Below are 24,567 nucleotides of genomic sequence, written 5' to 3'. Positions count from 1 at the left end.
AAATATTAATTTAGAGTTTTATAACTACTTTAAGATTGCTGTAAGTTCTGAGGCCCAGAAATCTTTTCTCTCATCAATGAGATAAGTAAGTCTCAGCCTTCTTTTTGTGACACCTTCAGAAAAAGAGTGTCATGTCTGCTGCAATTGGGAAAGATTTAACTCTTCTATGTATACTCACTAATGTGCCCTAAGGATTTTAACCTTGAATGTAAACAGGGGTTAAACTCGTACTTTTTGCTAGTTTTTGGAAGCTTTGACATAAAGGCACTATACAGGTACAGAGCATTAATAACATCTATGATTCATTCTGGCTCAAGCTACATCAACAGCTAACTCAGATGATTCCTGCACTGTAAGTTACCATAGTAATCCCTTAGCTACCATGGTAATTTCATCCAGGTCCTCAGAGTCTGGAATTCACCTCTTCCTGCTCAGCCATCACCTCCCTGCTTCTCTAACCATAGTTTTCTGTTGAGACTGATGCTCTTTGTAAACAAGCATTGGGAACATTTTCCCAGTACGCTGGAGACCCTTCAGAAATGCATCATGCTTGCACAAAGCCATAAACGATTCATTGCTGGGCTTCAGACAACCTGAGATGATGAAAATACACTCAAACCTTTTCAATGAACTGAAAAAGCTGTCATGTAGGAGGAAAAGACCTGCCAGAAAACTGCATGGAAGCAGCCTGCAATCTGTCAGATAATGTCATTATATACACAGGGGAGGTCTTGAAACATTTATCAGTCCTAGCACTGGAGTGGGAGTAAGGAAGATTTACATTAAAATGTGATGTTAAGAAAAAAAGCAGTGGAAAAAACTGCATTAGCAATGTCTCAGGTCAGTATGCATAGGGAACTGAAGCCCACTTAAGTCTCTGTGCCCATTGTTTCCCCATCAATCATCTTGAAACTATTCAGTGTCTTCCGTCGCTGAATTAGTCCAAATGCCTACAAGGAAGGTCCCAACTCTCGCCACTTCCTAGGCAGAGATGCAGGCTGAATTTTGGCTCTAGAAACTCATTCCTAAAACATAACGAGCTACTCTTTTTAGAGGCTTTTGGCCACTTATCTAATTTGTGAATTGTACCGACTTAAAACGGAGAGCTCTTACTATCACAGGCCGCAGCATCGAGATGAAAGTACAGAATCGACCACGCTCCTCAATCAGAGCTTTTCTGACAGCTTGCTTCTCGGTTTCTTCAAGCAGCAGGTACTTATCATTGACATCTTGTAAAGCACTATCCAGCTGGGGCTGAATATCACCCCGTCCTGTATGCAGGAAACAATCAAGAGTACATTTTGTCAAAACTGTGGTTCTCCATAGAGGAAGACCTCACTTTCCACCAGCACTGCTGCCGGATTGTGCTTTTGCAATTCAAGTCTCAACCAGAATTTTCCCTTAATCCAAATTAGTAAGGGGTTTTTTTCCCCCAATTAAATAAAGCATTTCATAGCATTTATTTTTTCCCCCTTTTGCATAGAATAGAAATCCAGCTCAATTCAAAAGGTTTCAACAAGTGAAAGACAGCATTTCACATAAGGACTTTCTCAAAGTGTTAGCTGTAGAAACCCTTCACATCATCCTTACTGAAAATCAACACCTTACTAACTGGGAGAGTATTAATCACTAACCTCAGGTATATTCCTCTTCCTTCCTACTTTTGTGCTTAGCAAGGTCCTAATGACAGCTTTGTGGAGTCACTAAATGAGTGGATGAATATCCTATATGAGATGGTACTAAGGACATGTTACTGATCATTGGACCGTTGGATTCAAGTACTCTACACAAGCAACTGCTAAAACAGTTTTCTTCATTCCAAAGTCCAAAACAAAAAAATCCTCTATCAACATCTCAAATACATATTAATGTCCAGTATTTGTCTATTGAAATAAAAAAAAAAAATCCGGTGTTTTGCAATCAAAAAGCTGCACTGTGTTAATTATAGTCAACTCAATACCAAAACTTTCTGTGACAGTTAAGTACCTTATTCTGCACCAGCTGCTTACTCTGCATCATGGCAAAAATTTATTCCTCTAGAACGAAGGGCGGCTGCTTAGCCATAGTATTACTGAGCCAACAAAGCTGCAGTTGCAAGATATTTTCATGCAGCTTATGCCCCTAAATATTTTAAAGAACCTCAGTGCAAATTTGTCTCAAATCTCCCAGAAACACCACCACATGCAAATTAAGTATCCAGGTACATAACCATGCCACTGTTGCTAAATATCAGGAAGATAACATTGAAAAATGGTGGCTGAGTTACAAGCAGCTTCCCAAAATCAATTTTTATGGACCATAACCTTTGTGCATGGAGGATTTAAAGCTACGAGTAAGAGGAAGAAAAAAGTCTCTTGATATGTGTAGTACACAATGCAGATGACTGAAGGTCAGGGTTACAAAGGAAAACCTTTGCATTATTATATGTATTTCTTCAGTACTCCAGAGTGAGGTGAAGTCGTCAGCTCCCCTGCACCAATACACAGCCAGAGCCACAGGAAAGCGAGCAGCGATGGAAGCAAAGAGTATGACGCTGGCTTAGCGGCATTACAGACTGGAAATATCCAAATGTCCTCTGTACAGAGTTAGACATAGTCCAGATAAAACTGCACAGATACCCACAAGCAGAGTTCTGCGACGGATCCTTGAAGAATCACGTACAGTGCAACACCAGCACGGCCACCCCCAAGGTCACCTGGGTACGAAACTGCCAGCAGGAACACCCAGTGCCTGATCCTGTAGATCAGGCTGACTGGTGTAATGTGGTCATAAAACTGTTTTGGAAGTAACTTTAACAATAACAGACTCTGAGGCTGGAGTCACCTGCTTCCTCTCTCAAAATACAGCATCTGCCAGAAACAAGTTACAGAAGCGTTTTGGATAACACCCTGAAGGTCCTGTGCCTTCTCATCCATCATCCTTAGGAGACAAACTGGGCCCTTCTGCTTGAAGACCATTCTGTACATTTCAGGCCCTTCCCCATACTCCCCTTTGCTATCAGATGCAATGATGAAACATTTTATACTTCTCTGGAGTTGTTCTTTCAAATTCCTTATGAAACTGAGAATTGCATTATTGCTCAGACCCCTTGAGAGCTGCCTGGAAATTACAACAGGTGAAATAATCTCCTGCTGTTCAAATCTAGATACTGGCTCACTACCGTGGATGTACCAAATGCAAAATGTATTAGTTGCAAACTAAATCACACACTCCTTGGTTCAGATCTGAGAACTGCTGTAAATGTTCAGCTGCTCCACCACATGATCATGCACTTAACACAGTAAATCCTTCTTAAATGCACTCGCCTACACGGTGAGAAGACATACACTTAGAAAGCAACTGGACTCCCCTCATAAAGTGGGTTCAATTATAGTGAATTTTGGTAATTTATGTGGACCTCACAGAGCAGCAAGTCTTGGACCAGAGCAACAAGAGCACCCAAAACATGTGGCAAAAATAAACCTCATTTACACCTGCGTAACTGACTCAATTCAAGGAAGTTATCAGCATAATGTTCAAGCTGTGTATTTTAACCTTTTGGCAAAAGCACGTATAAAACTGCATCGCTCTCCAACATCCTCTGTATCTCTACGAAGTTTCCACTTTATTCCTTTAAGTGAGCCGGGACATTAACAGACATACCATCTCCTCACTGCTACTTTCAAGGACTTGTTTTTATGCTATGGCTCTTGGGCACCTATGTAGTCAGTGAAAACACACAAGCTGTCCGGGGTATAATTCAGAGCAGGAAGCAAGCTTAGGTGAATCATTTAGATGAGGCTCTGACATCAGATGTTTACATGGCATGAATACAGCTCTCTCCTGATGTCTCCTCGCAACTCATCTTTTAGGAGCCGGAAAGCTTTATCAATATCCTTTGAAAGCTCCATAACGCAGACATCAATCTAGCAAGTCTTCTGAAATCGGGCATAACTCTTCCCACACCCTGAATCGCCCAGCTGCCTCTCATGGCACTCAGACAGCTCAGAATTTGAGGGATCTCCGCCCAATTTTAACCAGTTTCCTTTGCTAACCAGAGCGGAGCACAGGCCCTCGACAGCACTCCTACACCCAGAGGACATGGAGGATGTGAGGGCCAACTGCCGATCACCTCTGCTCCTCACCCACCTTGGGTCTCCGCTAGTTTGTAACCACTACATGTCTCAGAAGGGAACATCGACCACTGGAGAGCAATGCAGTTCTTTTCCCCTTTGAATTATGAGGGGAAGGTCACTTGTCTATGGCATCCCTGACAACTGATTGCACTATTTTTGCTGTGGACACGAGGCACACTTTCCTAAGGAACATCAACAATTGATTATTCTCTCCAGCCCACATTCTCTGGCCTTTAGGGTACCCGTTTGGAAGCATTTCCAAACCAACACAACTGTCGTAATGACAGAAAATAGTTCCAGAACAGTCTCATCATGGAGCAGCTGTAAAAGTGCGCCTGGAAGGACACTCCTACCCCAGCTGCAGACAGGTTTGAATGACCCATCAACGCAACCAGCATTAGCAATGGTCAAAAGCATCAAATGTAGTCACAGCTTTCTGGTCTGCAACCAGCCAGACACGAACGTGATGTAGGGATGGTTCTATAGAGAATATCCGGTTGAAGTCAGAAGAACAAGTCAACAATCTGAAAACCAAGGAGAAATTCAAATCCAGCCTGTCTCAAAGTAGAGCTTTGGTGTTGCAGAGAGGAGCAGAAATGCAAGACCAGAAGTTGTGGACCGACTTCTCCAACAGCACCATGCTCCAACAGCCCGCGGACTTGCAGCTTGACACAGGCAAGTAACAGCTAATGAACTGCAGAGAGCTGAACTGCTTCTCATCAATATTAACATGAATCCACCGCTACTCCAAGGACAGTCTTAGTATTTTACCCTCAGAGCAGGTGCTTCACATCATTACTATGACATGCAAGAGCTTTAAAGGACCAACATGCACTAAAACCTCAGTTTTACAGTGTTCTGCGTGAATCCTGGCTGAAAGCCTCATTCAGCTTCTTAAATAACCATTGTTCAAAAAGAACTTTAGTAAAGGAAATGTATTAGGGAGAAAGAGAAAGGTAAATCTAATTTTCAACCCAATTTCATGCCTATATTTTATGAAACAACTTAAACTAGTAAAGCTGTCAGCAACAGCAAAGGAGAACAATGATTTTTAAATGCTCTCAGTGCAAGTCTGACTACTAAAGCTAATGCTGTTATTGACAAAGTAACGCAGCAAATATTGGTGAAATTATTATTTTCCACTTTCTCACTTAAAGAGTGTTCCCTTGCGTTTTTTTAGGTGTCTGCACGGAACTCGAATATTGCATATTGGACACTTTACAGAGTGGCAGAATTTACATTGTATGAGACAATGCTGAGCACACCTCAACTCATACAAACCATAGCAGGTTCCAAGTCATTCATTCCCAAATCACCTTCTTTACAAGAGCATATCTGCTTCAGTTGCCAGGATGAATAACCCCTCTAAGTCCTGCACAGTAAAGCCAAAAAATAAACTAACACGGATCTAGGCTGAGAATGGAAGAATTCTACTACCATTTACAGAAAGGTAGAAAACCTCATTGGTGGGGTTAACTTCAGACCCCTTCAGCAACCAAATCTGAGTCTTTCTGGTGGCTACTGGAGATCTGAATCAGCTGCTAATGTTCAAAAGTTCTAAGTTGTCCCTTAAAAGAAAAGTTCCGAGTTACCAAAGGAAACTTCCAGACTGAATTACAAACCAGGAAAAACAAAAATTGTGGTTTCAAAAAAGGGGACAAGCAGCAGGCACCACAGTGCCCAGCTCCAGGAGCCCAAGCGAGGCACCTCAGTTGAGAGTCTCCTGATCTAATCAATCCAGGCTTCTCCAAAGGGCAACACCTACACCATTACACCTGCAAGTGAAGGTGTGATTATTTCTCTCAAATTCAGAAACACCGCATTTCATTCACAAGAAGATCTCAAGGCAACTACTTTAAATTTGCAATACAGCTGAAACAACACTACAATTTAAACAGATTTGAGATGTGATCAGGCAGCAGGAGACAATTGTGATGCTGATTTCCACCCCTTCCCCAGCATGAAGTTAAATATACTGATTTCTTATCTATCGGTTAAGAAAGGTGCATGCGATTTTCAGAAAAAAAGAGGGACTTGGATCACAGGTTTACAAAGAACAACACTAAGGACTTTAAGCTCTAGACTTTAAAAGTCATATTAACAATAAGATATTCAATTATTTGAACATCACCTTGATGACATGTCTATTCCATTTAACTTCTCTCCCAACTGTGACATGATTTATCAGTCCATGTTAATCCCTTTCTAAAATAAACCAGAGGTTTATCTACAATACACATTTTCTTCTTTTACAGTGTTCCAATTAGATGCCAAAAGAAAATAAATCAAAAGATGGTTTGTTCATTAAGATTAGGCGATATTTTAGTTTCATTAGAAATTAAAGTCTAGGCAGTTAGTGGAGACCAGACACCATAGAGAGGCCACAGCAAGGGCTACAATAACCAGCCACCAGGGTTACAGCAAGGCACAGACTTACCCAGAGCCTCAGCTGTCAGGCAGGTGCGCATGGTGAGAAATTGCAGGACACAAAATTGACACAGAAAGGAAAATAAAAAAAGTCAAACTGGTATTCCAGCATTCCTAGAGTTTAGACATTATCATCAGTGCCAAGACAAGAGAGCGAGCAGTTTGGACTAGACTACTTTGACTTCTTCCGTTGCTGATAAAGACAAACGCATTAGCTTTGCTTTGTGATGAGCTGTTGCAAATTAAACTCCTGGTTATTTACCATACAGTTTTATTTTAAGAGACTTAAACCAGTTTAGGAACTTTGTTTAGCTTGCAGATTTCTAGGTGAGAACATGTTAACCCACGCTTCAGAGAAAGTGCACAACAGACAACTGTCAAACTCTGGTCAAGCTGATGAAGTGGCACAAAGCTCATCCCCTCGCAGGGAAGAGGGAACTCGAACTTGCAAAACTCTAGGCAGGTGCTGCATTAGTAACCACAGCACTTTTTGATGTTCTCTACTGCAATTACATTAATAGATTGTTAATTAAATGAAAAATTAATTGCTGATGCAATGGGGAAAAACATCAAAAAGATTAACCATGATATGTGTATTATAATTAAAAAACTTTATATATAAAATTTTGCAATAAACCTGGCTTGCTTTCAAAAAGAGGGGAACTATCAAGAGGCATTCAAAACTCAAGGAATGAAAATAAACCAAAGAAACACCTCCAGTCACTGATTTTGCAACATGTCTTCACTGCATTTTTATAAAGTGGAGCTTACATTATAAGCTTGCAGGGGGAAAAAAAAAAAAAAAAAAAAAAACCCACACCAAAAAACCCCGCAGACACCATGGCCTCATCCACACAGGATTGTTTCCCTGCAACAGATAAGGATAATTTGCTCATTAGCTTCCCTCCTTCTGAGCTGTATCATACTGACTCCACAGTGAGTCCTGGCTCTCACTTCAGTCATCATGCCACACTTGATCAGTTTAGAGGAATAAGGCTATCTCCTGGCTGAGAAAGGGTCTGGCCAGGGGTCCTCCCTCCCCAGCCTGCCACTCCAGACCAGGCAAGTGCCAAGAAAGAGTGCAAGCATTTGCATGAGAAGGTCAGCATTTGCTTTAAGAACTGAGATGTTCTTCAGTTATAATTACATTGACGAGCTTTATTTTTTTCACTTCAGAGTCACGGGGTTTGCACAATCATCCTTGAGAGCAGTATAACAATATTACAGTTTCAAAGACCAGAGTGTAATACAAAACCAGCTGCAAAGGCTCTAAAACACAAACAGCTCATCTTTGCTCACCGGGAGGAGGGGAAGAAAAAGCACTTTTGGCAGTATTACAGTAAATTAATAATCACGTTCTACTTTCTCAACTTCATGAAAAGTAGGAATACTTTCCAAAACTGCTGCATACTCAAAAATAGAGGTTGTAGTAGAGAGTTTGGATACTCAGCATTGATGGGACACAAGATGAAATGTTGTACTGAATGTTAAGGGCACTCTGCAGAAACTTCTACGAATGGCTTAGAGATAAAACTCAGTTTTCACATTAACATGTGTTATATGATTGGAAGCATCACATGTAAGTCCTCTTCACAAATCTCCTTGGATTTAAACATTCTCCTCAAAGCTCACACACAGTGTCACATGAAGAACCTGAAAATGAAACCTACCAGTCCAGTTACAGGCAGAAGGGAAACCTGTCTAGTTAATCATTAATAGACAAGCTGAAATACAGAAAATAAAGCCAACATGCACTCCAAATTTTACATATACATTCAGTTATATTTTAACTTGGTCACTTGATGCTTTTTTTTTTGAACTAAGAATCATGCATTTTGTTAACCTTCCAAAATGGTTACACATGCAGAGCCACAGCTGCTGTCTCTCCTCTGAATTCAATACAGCCTCAACAGCTTCTAGCAGCTATGGATCCACTTATGAGGCTTTGACTCAGCAGAAACCTAAACATGGAATTTATTTTAAGTATATGCATAACTGTTCTGCTGACTCAGGTTAGCTGGGCTGACTTCTGATGTCCAATGTTTGTCTGAAAACAAAGCAATTTAGAAGATGTATGCAGTTCCATGTACTATGTAGCTTCACCTGTTCAGACGACCTAAGTTTCAATGCTGGGGTGGGCAATGTGCCCTACAGGCCTGTTCCCCGTGGGAACAAGGGTGTAAGGAAAACGATGCACCTTGAAGATCACCATGACATCCCCAGGATCCTATTTAGACTACGTATATTTAGACTTCATATGGATTTCTATTTTTTTTAATAATCAAAGACAACAAAAAGAATGAAAATTATCCCTATAAGGGCTTTTGAAATGCAAGACCTTCATTTACACACAGACTTGTCATTTTACCAGAAACACTCTAGCAAACTTCCAAAAAGGACCCCTAACACCTTTTTGTTTTGTTTGGAAAGCTTGGTGTTTTCCCCGTCACTTCAAGCTTTGGAAACACCTTTATTGCAATTAAAACACCTACTCTGCAAACATAATTTCTAATAAATGATCTTAAATGCCTGGCCTGAACTTTCAACTTGGCCACATGGAACCAGAACAAACAGACCATATACAAGCCAGAGAACAGGCAAACCCCAGCGAATTCAGCCCCTCAGCGCTAAGGTGGGGTGCCCAACCTGTAGCGCTCCTGCCAGGACAAGCCACGCAGCCCATGGCCCTTTCTCCCAAACATCCTTGGGATGCAGGCGAGGAACAAGGAGCTGCTACTTATGCTGCAGCCATCGGCTACGAGAGGGAGCTTCTGCAGGCTGATGCAGCACAGAGAGAGGACACCACTGCCATGATGCAAATAAGAAAAGTAGAGGGTTATATTTGAGCTCCTAGATCTGAAGCTGCCCAAAGCCCAAGAAAACCACTTTCCCATCCAGTCACAGCAGAAAAAGCTTGAAGGATGTTTTTAGCAGCATGCATAGTATTTAAGCAAATCCAGAATTCAGCAAACATCACACTTGCCCACAGATGATCGTAAGGTTAATTCAAAAATATTCTTACAAGTGCTAGGAAGGGAATGAACTGGTTGTTTTAGAGTTCCCATAGGTGAGTCAGTAACTTTACAGAAAAATCAAATGTACAGGTCCTGCTTGAGGAAGAACAGAACAAAAAAAGTAAGACTGAGCAACAAGGAAACAGGAGAGTTGAAGACACAGTAAGACATTCATGCACTCAGCCACATGCCTGCCAGGAGTTTCACCCAAGAGTTTCCCTGCCCGTAGTTCAAACCTCATTAGTGACCTAAAGCAGAATCACTTCTGCAGCTTTATCATTTTATAAATAAACCTATTCTTGATTTTTTTTATGCCTCAGTGACAGCAAGCACAACATACTTAGCCACGTAGCACATTAAACAGATCTGTCAAGGTGGGTACATACAAAAAAGTTTTCATGACAACATTTGACACTGCATTCAGACCAATGCTTTATTCCTTCAAGGTAGGGATCAAAAAAGGCAAAGAGGGGAAAAAAGCATGTGCTACTTTTTCTTTCTTCTATATTTAAGCACTGTAGGTGACTTGCAAGAAGACAGGGTGAACTTCTACCTCCCACCCCCTCATGCTGGGAACCCACAGGGCCAGCAGCTTTGGGCATTCACTCTCGCATCCATATGAGCCACAGCACCCCACTGCACCTCTCCTTCCCACGGGCCATGAGAACAACTCTCAGCTCCTCAACAATATTGCAGCTCCTCCTTTCCCCTGTACTGGCTACCTGTGAGCCTTCATCACTTCCACCTTCCCCATACATGCCCCTCTGTGACCAGCTTTAACCCCACCTCAGTCCCACTGGGTTTGTGCTCTGGACCCAAACACCATGTGTGTGACAGCACTTCTGAGGGATACAGCACAGAAATACAGCAGGTTCATCGACAACTCCAAAAGCATGTCATAACAGCAAAATTAATTAAGGGAATGACATTTAAAAAAAAAAAAAAGTAGTCTTCAGTGGCTGCTATAAAAATGACAGCAAAATGAGGCCTGTTCCACTCCCTGCTCAAAGATGTTTAATCCTGAAGGAGGACAAGACACGAGTGTGCTGACCCTTGTCACTAGACATGGCACACATTTGGGGAGGGAGACAGGAACCCAGAAAATCCAAGGAGAAAGTCCACTTGGCTTTAACCACTGCTGACAGATGTGTATGGTGGCATCTGCATTATGAGAACAGTGGGGTTTTTTCCAGAAGGCTTTAAGTGCTTCTCTCTCCTCTTCCCACCTTACAGAAAATGCTGTTTCCTCCTCCAAGGTTGCAGATTGATTTATTCAATACTCAGAAGCAGGATAAAAGGGAGATGGAGCCTGATAGCTGTCAATTCATAGAAAGAGGTTCAAAAAATGCTTCCTTCTTCCCAGATCACAGACATGCTTTTCTCAGCTCTCACCTACCGTGCATTGAGGGTATTGTTTGTATCACACGGGGACAAGAAGCGATGAGACCAGAAAAGGGGGGAAGAAAGGAAAAGAAACAGAGGGACTATCACAGGCTCTCTAAAGCTGTTGGTCTGAAGTCAGACAATTCATCACATAAAATGTGAAACATGTTTACACATCACCCCAAAATAAAATCTGATCACAAAAAACCATGTCCTCCTAAAGATGACCATTCTGATTTAAAACACTAAACTTTTCCACAGACAGCCAGACAGACGCAGCCTACTGAACTAAGCTCCCTCTTGCTGGCTTCCATCTCTCCTTCCCTCATCCCTCATCTAAAGTCAGCTAAAATTCCAAGAGCAGTTTTCCAATCATGTGACTTTCTACCAGTGCAATTAACTCACCTATTAGGAAGGACAGTTAGAGACAGCTCACCTGTTCTGGGTAACACACAATTTAAAAAGTTCAAGAAGCTCCCCGCCCCAGCATTTATTTTGCTTGTCCCTGGGCTCACACAGTTTTTAGGCAGGAGGGAAAGCACAAGTTGCAACCTGCAGGCTGTGAGCTGCTCAAAGAACACATCCTACCCGGCTGGGAAGAGCCCAGTGCCAGGAAAGGGAACCAAAAAGTCTGCTTCCGTACAAGCTCTGTATCATTTTTCCAAAGCTTGGTGGGGTTTGCACTTGGCCAAGTAAAACCCTTAGTGATGGCACTGCTGCAGCTATCAGCGATGCTTGTTTCCATTAACTTGATGATGAAAGTCCTGTGACAAGATGGTGGTGGGAGAGCAACAGGAGCACGAGATTCAGCTGCTAAAAAAGACAGATTGCCTTTGTGGACAACTCCCTTTCTTTTCTTACTCATCTTTAGTTTTCTATAGTTGCCAAGTGCCCTCCCCCTGACAACAACCCATGCCACCTTCTCATATTCTGAGGAATAATGTAAGGTTTAAGAGATTACAGGCTGTTAAAAAGAAAAAAAAGAAGAAAGGTGGTAGAAAGGGAGGAACAGTGAGAAATCTTAATAGTTACAGAACATTTTACATAATGGCTTTTTTTATGTTATTCCAAAAGATTCTAGAAAATTTTACAGGTATCTGCACAAGTCATGTTACAGTGTCAAGTTCCTAACAGGAATAAGTTAGCAGCAAGTGCTCTATTTTAAAACATCATTGACTTTGTACAAACAGTGTTAAGGCTTCTGTATAAGAACATTAGATAGCAGCTTCAGAATATGATTTAAATGACATATAATAATTGTACCCTGGTGTTCAAGTATGTGCCAGGAACACATCAGAGGGGACCAAATTATTACAATAAAAAGCCCTATGGCTGTTCAATCTTTGTCAATGAACACAGCACAAAAGTTTTTTAACAGCACAAGTATGAAGTAAGTTACCTTTCTTCGCTTTCTTCTGTAGCTTCAGTGTATCAGATGATTTCTTTTTTATCTCTTGGCGGGCTTTTTTGTATTCTAAAAAAACACACAGTCTGTATTATCAACATTCTTGATGAATGTTTTTCACAGAAAAGGCTATGTTTAAAGACACTAGACTACAAATTTTAACAGGACAGCTACTATTAATCAAAGCAACTTAGAACTCGCATTTTGTAGTGCCTATAAGTTTGGCTTAATATAACATTTTAGGGTGTGAGCACATTCACATACCAAAATCTTTCCCAAATAAACAAAGCCTTTACAGAAATAACAACTGAGAACACAGTACAAAATTAGAGTGCTTTTCATTTCAGAGACTCATCCACTCTCAGGAATGGAAAACAGAGATGACAGGTTTCTCGAAACATCTGTGTTCAAAAACAAGTATCCAGAAATGGCAAGGTAGAGAATATCCTGTGATCCCTCTCCAGCATGAGAGCCAGGCAGAGGGAGAGGGGGCTAAAACTTTGCCCAAGGAAGGCTCACATTGCCAGCTCTTTCTGATGAAGTGGAACACACTGCAGTTGTCCTCATTTTCAGATGAGCTGCAAAACCTGGGAGAAATTGAAATCCCAGAACAAAATATTTCACCTCTAGTCCAGGCACGTTAAAGGTACCAGATATGAAAACTGATACTTAAAAAAAAAAAAAAAAAAAAAGATAAAAGGCATGTATGCATGTATATACATATACACATACACTTTAACAAAGGAGGTCAATGTTACTCTTCTATAGATGGAAAAACAGAAGCAAGCTGGTGGTGGGCACAGGACCTGTACCGGGACCAACTGCACCCCCAACACCCAAGCCTACCCACTATACCCTAAATCTCACTGCCACTTTGGCCAGGGTCACCCCTACCTGCAGGAACCCAGGTGATTCCTCCCTCCTGCTCACTACCTGCTTAATACTCTCCACAGAACAAGGTGGAAGTTTTTTCAAGAGCTGCTGATTTAGCTGCTTCTGTTTGACGACAGTAATCACGGGGCAAGAAGCAGATCCTCTTTTGGAGGCCAAGCACACTTCCTCCCATCAGTTCTTACCCTCCCCAAAATAAATTATGGTGATGCCGCTTCTTTCAGACATAGCAAAAGTCTTCAGTTTTCAAGGGTCAGTGGTGAACTGCAACCTGCTTTCAGCACCTGTGCTAGAGGGCCATCATCCCCAATACAGATTTTACAAAGCCGAAGGCATCTACCAACATGCTCTTGCTGTGCAAGTGTTTGCTGCCTCCTGCTCATTACCCCAGGAAAGCTCTGGAGCTGTCATCAGCGCTGCAGCTCTGGGCATCCCATGTCCAACGACACAGCTTTCCCGTTCCCCAGGTGCACATTTCTGTATCACATCAGATATAAAATAATGATGCTCAATGTTTTACAGGGCTGTGCATTCTCTGGAGGGAGCTATGTCTGAGACATAACATGATTTTACAGTTAGCTTTTAACTACATCCCCAGGCTTTGCAGGCATAGATGCGGCATCCCCATTCCTTAGCACTAGTGGAGATCATACAGTGAGAGTAGGCTAACAGAGTTAAAACTAGTCACTGCTTACCAGTCTAGAAAAACAACCCATCCCTTGGGGTCCTGCAAACTAAACCTTCAAAATGTATATGCAAGGGTTAAAAATTTGTTAGGCACTTTGGGAGAGGAGTGTTTTAGAAGAGAAAAGTTGCTATATATATTTAAGCACGTCATTCGGTTTCCCAGTACAAACATGAAAAGAGGAAGAAAAGCTGATATTACAATCTTACTCCTATTAAAGAATTCTTCCTCTGTAACTACCTTTTGCATGGTCTTTATCCAGTTGATTGGCCACTTTCTTCCACTCTTCCATCTGTTCTTGAAGTGGGTTTATCAGACAGTCAATTAAAGCACTAATTTTGTTGAAAAAACACAAAGAGCAATCAAATCCTGCAGATGCCCCTATTCTTATATAGAGAGCCAAGGTCAATATTGGAGTATTTTTACTTTTTGCTGCGACAGCTACCAGTGTCACAATGTAAATATCAGAATATAAAAATGTTTACGCTGGAGAAAGCAAAAGAAAGGACTGGATCAAAAAAAAATCCACATCACAAGATAACCAGAATTACTGTGCAGAAGTTCAGGACAGTGAGGAACAGAGTGTAAACCAGAGGAGTGACCCGAAACAAGGCCAATGTAAACAGTTAGATCCTACTCATCTATCACACAAAGAGCAGTTTAAATGGATCTGGAGACCGGAAAGGTTCGTGCAGCCATGAAGATTATGAACTTAAATAACACATGTATATGCACAAGAAGACAGAGCAGTTGTACAAGCGAACAACATCCTGCCCACCAATGTGCCTCACCTCTCACCAGTGGAGTCCATGATACAGCACTACTAATGTTCCACTAATTAATGAGATTGGGATCAAATCATTTAAACAGCTAACTCTGGGGTAACTAGAGACTGAAGTTGTCTCCTCACAGCCAGTTTCACAATTATCTTTATTTTAAAAGGGAAAAACCATACCAGGTCATCAGGCAAATGGTGAAGTATCATTTTGGTTGACCTCAGGTCAAGTGTAACTTTTAAGTCTGGTTAAAAAAGGCACACGTGCAAACTACTACTTACTACAGAAGTAGGTTGTTTATGTATAGCCCAGCTTACGAGTTAATCCTCTCCCATTACCTCTACAGTCTAACTTCAACTGCAAAAGGGGATGAGAGAATTTGCCTTTTCCATAATTGTTTGCTGAAAGTTTCTCTCTTGGCTGCAAGCTATTTGGACTCTCCGGTAAGATGAGGAAGCAGCACAACACTTGCTGCTGCTTTAGAACTTAGTGACAAAGCTTAAAGTCCTGAAACCAAGACAAGTCGGTCACATCAGCAGCCGCCTGCTCAGCACCGAGCAACAGAAACCAACAGCATTTAGAATTCATTAGAATGATTTGAGGTGACAAGCCCAGTCCCCAGAACATGCAGTGTAATCCTGCACGTACACAACACCTATGTGCTGTGAGGGAGAAAACAACTGCTGTTCTCAGTGACATGATCAGAGATCAGCTGAAAAGCCAATGCTGGTGAACAGCTTTAGGTGTTCCCCAGTAGCAAATGAAAGACGAACCTCGAGCTCCAGGCCAGGTACAGAGCCACTCACCTTGAGAACTGCCGGAGTTTGGACTCTATACTTCTGTGCCTCATACACATCCTGGTGAGAGCAGACCCAATCTCTCTGGTACCACCTGCAAAACAAAACACGAGGCAGGTGAGACCCCTGATGAGATTCCTGCCTGTGGTGTAGAGGCATGCCAACCAGAAGGCAGGTGCCAAGTTTTCCAGAGCAGAGTAAAACAGATTCATTATAACTGTAGAATTGACCAGGCTATTAACTGGGCAGACCTCAGGGATATCTACCACCTTGGGAAGAGATTAATTCTTGTTCATCCAGAGACCAGAACTGAACAATTAAACACGATTAAAACACAGTTCTTCCCAGCAGCTTTATGTGCCATGAGGCCCAACTCTGTGGCAGAAGAGTTAAAAGAAAAGGGCTTGAGATGTCAAAAGACAAGAAGCAAAGCTGGCAAGCAAGTAGGCATCTACAGACAGTTTATTTCCACATTTGGGAAATAAACCTAGGGCATTCGATCAATTTTCCCATATCTAGATTCTTTAGACCCAATGCCTTAAAAGGATTTTGGTCCTCCAGAATATGTGACTAATCCTACATATTGCCTCATACATCACTGACACATGTCATCAGTGTATCACCCGTACCTGCCATCTCAGACCATGCACATATTTTTCATTACATTGCCAGAAGGTGGCAATATTTGCGCTATACCCTCACTCAGTTTCTGGTAACTGCATAACAGCAAGGATAATTGTCTGCAAGTGTTCCTCCTCCGAAGTTTTCCCTTTTAAAAGCATACATTCCTCCATTTCCCACTTTAATCAGCATTACCAACTTTGATCAGCCTATTAAATTTCAATATAATTTTGTTTTAGTTAGCATTAGTTCTGATAATTGCTTAGTTCTTATCTGCAAGCCAAATTTACTATTCTCAGTGTACAAACATCAACCTTTGTACAAAGCTTTTCCAAACTGTAGTACTCTCTGGAATGGTGAAGATATCGGCATCTATTTAAAAGTCTCATTTGATTATTAAAATAACCTTAGACTTGTAATATACAGAAAAATATCTTCCTTAGGCTTTAAAAATGGTATTGCGCAAGTAAAAAATATTTTCCTAGTAAAGAAACTTCAAAATTTTAATAATTTTATTTATTTTTTTAGCATGAAAACAAGTAATCATCTTCCTGTGTTCCTGCAGAATTAAATCCTGTGCCCACAAAACAGCTCTCAAACAAAGACGCTGAATAACTGGAACAAATTGTGGCTATTTGGTATTTTCCATTGTTCAAAAAGATAAACAGAAAGTCCTTTGTCACTTGCCCAATTACTCATGTTTTTATAAGGAGCTTTTGAAATAATATTATTTGGTAACACTGAAGAGCTGTAGCCTTGCTGCGTATGGGCGGCTGGGAAAAGCATACGGACTCCAGCCTGGATCCGGACCTATTTCTTCCTGCAATGCTGCACTTGCACAAGCTGCAACAGACTCTGGTAACTAGAAAAGCAATACAGAAGATGGGGAAAAGCGTAACGGAGAGAAAGCAGCTGGAGGAAGAGGACAACATCCACAACAAAAAGTGGATCTCTGTCCCAAAACATGGGCATTTTTCTCTGGAGCCACTGCCAAATAAAAGTAACTCAGAGCCTCATGCGGCACAACTCCTAAAGGCAGAGATGGAGAAATGAACCAAAAACTTCCACAGCCATTGGCAGAGCAATTACCAATCGAGTTTAAGCAAAAGGCAGGTTTTTCAGGTTGAAAACTCACTGAAATACTGAATATTAAGGATTGTCAATGGTTAAGTGACACTGCTTTCCTAAGCCCATTACATGAAAAAAGGAAGAGTCGTTTCAGAACAATAAATAGGAAATAAGGCACCATGCGTCTTGGAGACTAGGAAACAAGGGTCAGTTACTATTAATATTAACGTGCAAGGTAACAAAATTTTAACCAAAACCTCAATAACCGAAGTATAAACATACCACCTCAACACATAGTACAGATGGATGGGCAAGGTCAGCAAAACAGCTATACAAAAGTCAGTATTGGTAGTTGTGCTTGTTTAAAAAAAAAACCCACAATAAAATAAAGAACGCCTGGAATAAAAAGGTTATTCCATGGAAAAAAACCAAACCCAGCTGGTTCAGAATGAGGGGGTTACTGGTTCTTCCCACCTTTTGAAACTTCATGTTACCTTTAAGTGTTTACAAGAGCATGGAAGTATGAGGTGTTAACTTCATTCTGTGAATAAAGACTACTCTAACAAAGCAAAGGAAAAGGGAAAAAAAGGTTTTGAGAAGTTTTTAATGCCCCTTCTGGAAACAAGGTGTTGTAGAAGATGGATTTAGGAGCCTGCTGAGGAATGGGAATGAGAGGTCCTGCTGGAAAGTTTGGGAGGGCTGAGCCAGCATCTCAGCTCAGTCAGCAGGGACCCGGGAAGGACTGTGGGGAGTGGGTTGGGGCTAACGAGGCTCCATTTTAACGTCCCGTGCCAAGGTGTGCAGGGAGTCAGACAGTGCTGGCGAGGGTCAGTGAGGTGATCTGAACTGCTGACGCAGCAGCTCTTGCCAACCATTCACTGAGAAAGGTGCTGCTCAGTCCTCCCTAAGAGCATAAATCCCTCTCAAACAGCACTTAAATTATAAACTCAACCTGCCTAAAAATGAAGTGCTGGGCAACACGATCACTCCAAATGGCTATAACAAGAAAGGATTACTGTTCCTCTGCAAAATCATAACTCGCTACAATCAATAAAATTAGTTTATTGATATATAAACTGAGTTTACAATAAACTGAATTCAGAATAAACCAAGTTTAACTACCCTGGAAATGAGATTTCTGCAGTACTGCAAAACAACAAAATGCTTGCAGCAAACCCATGTCCCCTCTACAGTCTTTCCAGCCATCCTCTCTGCTCCTCTGGCTATAGGACCATTTAAAGAGTTCCCTACAGTCTCTTGCTGCAAGGCTTACAATGCTGTTGGACGCAGACAGCAGCGAGCTTTGTTTTTATTCCTCAAAGCCTTCTCATTCGCAGCCCGCTGCCATCTCACCACGTGCCTGGCAGCTAATGGACATGCGGTGCATCGAGCACGGAGGGAGGCAGGTGGCAGGCGCCCACTGAAAAGCTGTTGTGCGCCAGCAGCTTCTGCCCCAGCAAAGGGGAACCCGTCTCCATTCAACGCACGCTGCTACAATAAAGTCACTATGCATTTCCAATTCCCGTTTAAAAGCTAATGTCACTGGCATCTAATTAAGTATAGGAGAGAGAACCTTTGCAAGAGACAAGAGGCTTTTTCATTTTGGCACTCACACGATTGGCAGAGGCAGGAACTGTGTCCAAGTGTCCCTACGTACCTAACCAGATGAGACAGCCCACGGAGGTACAGATACACCTCCTGTGGAGTTTCTGGATGCCAAAACAGCAGCAGCAGCATTTCGGAAAGGACCACCTCCTCAGATATGCCTAAACAATTTGCATTTTGGGGGTGCCTCAGCAATCCCTTGTTAAAAATCAGCCACCAGACTGAAGGAAGGAGAGTACCAGCCCATCTCCTCCCACGCCTGAATCCCACCACACCTTCTCAGTGTATTAAGTATTCCAACAGAACTGGAGTTAAACAGAGCTTTACCTCCCTGTTCCCATCTATACTATCTGTAAAGAATCAAAATAATTCTTGAGAAGGGAAAAAAAAAAAAAAAAACCAAAAAACAAAACAGGCCTCTCACCACCGCTTGATTTATTGAGTTGGAGCACCATGGCAGTTACCGATGCATTCAGCGCTCCTTCCAGGAACAGGTGTGGTGCAAAGGGTTTATCTCAACTGCCAGCAGGTTTCTGCAAAGGCTGGTTCCCACCAGCAGAACTGCGCTGATTCTCCTGTTTCCAAAGGGCTGGGATCAGCTGGCTACACAAACTGGCAGAAGGGAGCCATTTTGTACCACTGCAGTGGTTTGAAAATGTCCAAACATAACAAGGGATGATAGTTTGGATTTGCTTCTTTTACCCAATCTCAGCCAGACAGCCTTCGTGAGCAAGAGTAACGTATACTTTATATAAATTATCGTTCAATGTTACAGTAGTAGAGTTTACTCACAGAAGGAGCAGGTGGCCAACGTGCATACTCTGCAAACAGAGACGGACCTTACAAGCAACATTAACATGCATGCAAGTCCTAGTATTGGCTATGCAGCTGAGTATTCAAAATCTGGTAAGTTTATTGCACTGGGCTATGCCACAGTCATACAAAACCTGCTTCAGCCTCCAAATTAATTTATGGTTTATCTTTTCAAAAATAGCCCAGCTCCATAGGTGACCAATTGCCCACTTACTCAGGGACAGAGCCATGAGCCAGGCGGGCAGAAGACCAAGTGGAGATAACTCCTCCTTCTGTGTTACCAACACACAAACTTAGCAGCAAAAAGAGCATCTGAAACAGAAGTGTGTCAGGAGTATGCCGAAAGCACTGCCCGTCTCCACTTCACTTAGAAGCAGATCCCTGGCAAAAAGTCATGACATTCTCCAGTAGCTATAATTTCCTGAAGAGAAATACTGAGGTCACATCAGCAAACTTGTCATCAAACCAAGAGTATGTTGGGTGGGTGACCTGGGCTCCATTCACTGCTCTGCAGCTATGCAGGTTAAACTACTGTGCTTTGGGCTCTCAGTTTATAGAATGAGGCTGTGAATTATCTGCTTCTCTGACATACTACAATAATTCATCCATTAAGGCAAACAATGCTTGGGAACAGTGTAAAGTAATACTTTGAAACCAGAGACAAGAGCCGTATTCATCAGAATTCCCACTCAGAGAAAGTGGCTTAACAAAATGCTCCTGTCAAATTTGATTAGAAAGTGGGTGATAACATCAGCCTTATTTCTCATAAGTAAAAGGCAACACTGCAAGGCAAAATGTGCTCTCGCTCTCACCTTACCTGCTCCTCCATATTCCTGCCTAAGCCTGTAAAAGACCAAACCCTTTTTCATGTAAGGTAATTAAACGAAAGCTTGTGGACCACGACACTACAATGAGCCCACTACAAAGCCATAAATGATTTTCTTTCGATGCTTGCTTGTCATTCAACATTGCAGAGAGACAACAGGGAGAGATTGTAGGAGAGAGACTCAATTGTTTTATTGGAGTCATTATGTTTGTATTTAATAATGATCATGTATCAAGGAAATGATTATTTGATGAAATGTGCAGCTGTACAACTGCATGGCCTCTGTATACTCCAAACAACCCACTACAATCAACCTCTTATCTTCCTCCTCTCGCTTCACTGTTGAGCAACCCCAGAAGGCTCAGAAGATGACTGCCTTTCAGGAAGTGCCTTTAAGGCTCCAACTTATTAACGAGCTCATCTTTATCTTCAAGGGCAGAGTCCAAATGTGCCAGCTATTTCCCTCATTCCCCAAAAGGAAAGAATTATAAAAAATGGGTGTAATACTTCTGTAATTTCTGTAATTTCAAAGTTATCAGAAGAGGCTTCCATTTTCGAGCAAAGATTAAAGCAGGAATGGAACAGAGGCAAGATTATTAAATACAACTCTGAACACGGAGGCTATGACAGGATGACTAACAGTAGGACATTTTAAGTTAATGGTCATTACTCAACCCTTATCCAAACTCACGCTGTTAGAAGAGCAAGCAGTTTCCATCACTGATTACATGAGGCATGGACCTCGATCTTGCAAAACTGTTTATGTGGATGCCTCCGTGAAACTCAAGGATGATGGGATCAGTGCCAGCGTGTTACAGCAGACAGAGAAAAAAGGAGGGCTTTTGCCTAAAAGTGACCAGCATAGGGGTTGTAAGCATTACCACTTGGACAGAAACCTGAAAGTGGAGCTATGGTAGCACTTTATGTTTCAGGGTGCCAAGGTAAGGCTTGTAAGTTGGAAAAACACATCAAGAACTGAAGACAACAGAGGGATGTTGCTCAGCACCTACCAGCCAGGAAAAGAAAACAGGACACCCTTATTCCTACAGCTAGTATGAGCCTTTCTGAGCAGTGCTTGGCAAAGTCTCTTTAAGTTGCTGCTCAAAATCAGCAAAAAAACATTTCCTGAAGTATTTTTCAAAAAAAAGTGTTTTAATTTAGACATCTTTCAGAGAAGACTGGATCAACAAATGCAGATTCAAGGTCAAACTCACCTAAGGATTTTAGATTAACTGAATTTAACAAAACAACTCTGGCAGGCCATCGTCATGTACTGCATCTCTGCGGTTGTCATTGCAAAGGAACAGATTGTTTGCAATGTTCAGTCGAGCGCCCTTTTGGGCAAATTACTTGGAAAACATATTTATAGAGGCCTGATATGAAGTTCTCACATTTGCTACAGCCCCATGCAGTCCAGACAATCCTGAGAAGAAAATGCAGCAGGTGGTTTATTTTCTCTTTTGCAGAAGAAACTAGTATTTATTCATGGATGGGACTAGCAGGATCTCAAACTGTATTTGCACTGATTTTAAAGGAGGAAGAAGAGTTAAGAAGAGTGGCAGTGGCAGCTAGTTAAAGCAATAAAGAAGCAAAAGGAACAGGAAACCTGAGCCATCCCTAGCCCACAGCCTGCCCTGACACCCGCCAGCTTTAGGAAGTCCTTAAAACAGACTACAACCATGTTCCAGTCAGTATGTTAAAGAACATGCAAGAAAGCTCTTACTACTTCCTCTGATCTAGCGTATTCCTCTGCTCAGCAGCATTTTTGCTTACCCTAGCTTTCTCCTAGCAGAGCACTGTGCAAAATCCTCACCCCATGGGAGTCAACACAAGTGTTGCCGTTAAACAAGCAGGGTCAGAATTTCACCAATGCACATGGAGGTCACTACACAGTCAGTCTGACATATTAAATACGGTCATGAACCAGCTCTGCTATGATCTTTGGACAGTTTGGGTTTAGTCAGCTTTCAGGGCATGCCAAAAAGCTCACCTATGTGTGGCCCTCTGCTTTTAAACAGGACGTCACACACAGAGGTGGCTGAAAATGCTTTGGGAAGGCTTAAGTTAAGTTATTGTAGGACACATCGATTCAATTTTAGAGAAACTAAGAAGTCTGTCATTGATTCACAAACTTGTAAGAGACACAAAATGCATCACTGAACCATGATATCATGTTAGATAGCAGCTAAAGTCCAGGCAGAAGTGTTTCCCAGTAACAAAAGCCTCAAGTTTGAGCATGTTTGTGTCAGGAGTCCAAGCTGGCTTGGTCCCTCCTCCTCTCCCTTTCATAAATGGTGTTGCCAGCACAGACAGCAGCATTTTGCTTCTGGAGATTTCTTTCAAGAATTAATAACCATCCCTCCTTACAGGTGCTTGTTGCTTGTTTTTATGAACCCAGAGTTCCACATCAAGGTCTTAATGCCACAAAAATAAAGCATCATTAGAAACAGATTTGCTTAGAAGAGCAAATACCACACTTGTGTTTTCCAAGGGCCGTTATTTACATTTTATTCTTTGGAATACAAATAATTTCATTACTGAAAACATACAGGGTCTGCTAAACATCTCTACTCACAATGAAGCTGTGCCCACTAATATTGTCCATACCTTTTCCCCATTTCTTTTCAAATTTATAGTTGAACATATTTCTGAAATCTTTCTATGAATAGCTACGTAAACTTAACGGTCTTAATCTGAGCAGATCCAACTGCATTCCTCCAAATGCTACACCCACTAATGGCTTAAGAAAGGCAGGCAAAGTGAGTCATCGAGCTTGCTCTCCAAAAAAAAAGGCACGCTAATAAAAAGGACTCTTTGTAATGAAAAGGGAATTCCTGAAGCTGCTGAAGAAGGCAAGGCCAAGTCTGTGTGCTATTTTGGAGTAACCCCTCACCTGTGCAGCACCCCAGAGCCGAGCCGTCAGCCGATGGGTGTCTAAAGGTTGGCTCCATCAGCCAGGGATACTTGCTGCACGAAGGACCACGCTCTACTGCCTGCTCCAGACGGTGAAAAAAACAGAGATCTGGTTCAGACCTATTTAGATAGCCAGACTCATTGATCTCTGTACTTTCATGAATCTGGCTCTAAATGAACACTTAATGTGAGCCCAATGTGTGAAGAAGGCAGTAACTCAAGATCCTTATGTTCTTCTGAAGTGCAGCTCTTTATTTTGTCTGGGCACAGCTATGAACTGCAATGTAATCTGATTAGATGCCAGCAATATTCAATGAGGGGAAGGGATAATACACTTAACAGCAAATGGCTTGGAACACCAAGTGCAATTCCACTGCACACTCGGCAGTACACACGCTGCTTATTTTGAACTGGCAACTTCCACAGAGGCTGTGAAAAACCTACAGGTATCTCTCCTCTTTGTGTTTAGGTATCGGCCTTGCAAACACCCTGGCCCCAAAAGTCAAAAGCTCCTTAACTCAGGTCTCCCAATCACCTGTGCTGCTGATCCAATCCAGCAAGGAATTAAGCTATGACCAAATAGCTGCTGCCTCTGAAGCACAAAATCAAGCACGACCAGGACAAGCAGGTGCAAAAAGCAGAAGAAAAGATTATTTTTTTTTTTAAAATCCAAGTCAGCAGATCTAACTGAAACCCCACAGCAAGCAGATCTACAGAATAAGGCAGTGCTATTTTTATATGCTGTCACTTCTTCCAACAAAGTACGCTTCCTTAGTGAACAGAGGGATAGATCATGGAGGGACAAAGAGAGGTAAAAATCATTCAAACCACCTTAAGAAATTATCAGTTCAAGAAATTTTAGAGAAAGTCCATTATGTTTCAGTTAGTTATACAGAGATACAGCATCATCAACCCATCAAAAGACTCAGCAGACACCTAAGCATCAAGCGCAGCATCTTAGTCCCTGTGCACAAGGGGAAGGTCTGCCCCCGCCCCAGCTATTAAGGGATGTGGTTCCCTCCCGCTGGGTCAACCTTGTGCCTGTGCTCAGCGTTAATGATCTCTAACTGCAACTGGCATATATAGGGGGGATGCTGGTGGTGACGCTTCGAAAGTCCATACATCCTCTTTCTGGTACTTTCTCAAGGCAGCTGCTCTATGTGCTCCAAAGGCCATTCAAAAATCGTCTTAAGTATGAATTGAAATACCCATGGCTCAACTTCATCCC

General features: G+C 42.0%; 1 protein-coding gene across 16 annotated transcripts in view; it reads right to left on the bottom strand.

Moving 5' to 3' along the window:
- Positions 1–24,567, bottom strand: part of MTSS1 (MTSS I-BAR domain containing 1) — a 127,701-nt gene that overhangs the window by 19,680 nt on the left and 83,454 nt on the right. For 11 of the 16 annotated variants that reach the window (XM_030010795.2, XM_030010794.2, XM_030010788.2 and 8 more), the window contains exons 4-8: positions 15,503–15,587; positions 14,161–14,252; positions 12,339–12,413; positions 6,553–6,564; positions 1,114–1,271 (exon numbers count right to left, since the gene is read on the bottom strand). In XM_030010795.2, the coding sequence (XP_029866655.1) occupies positions 1,114–1,271; positions 6,553–6,564; positions 12,339–12,413; positions 14,161–14,252; positions 15,503–15,587 (422 nt within the window). The remainder of the gene's footprint in view (positions 1–1,113; positions 1,272–6,552; positions 6,565–12,338; positions 12,414–14,160; positions 14,253–15,502; positions 15,588–24,567) is intronic. The other 5 variants (XM_030010799.2, XM_030010789.2, XM_030010798.2 and 2 more) reach the window with 1 other exon arrangement.

This window comes from Aquila chrysaetos, chromosome 4 (genome assembly GCF_900496995.4).
Source record: "Aquila chrysaetos chrysaetos chromosome 4, bAquChr1.4, whole genome shotgun sequence".
Classification (NCBI taxonomy): domain Eukaryota; kingdom Metazoa; phylum Chordata; class Aves; order Accipitriformes; family Accipitridae; genus Aquila; species Aquila chrysaetos.
This window is presented reverse-complemented; position numbering and strand designations above follow the sequence as displayed.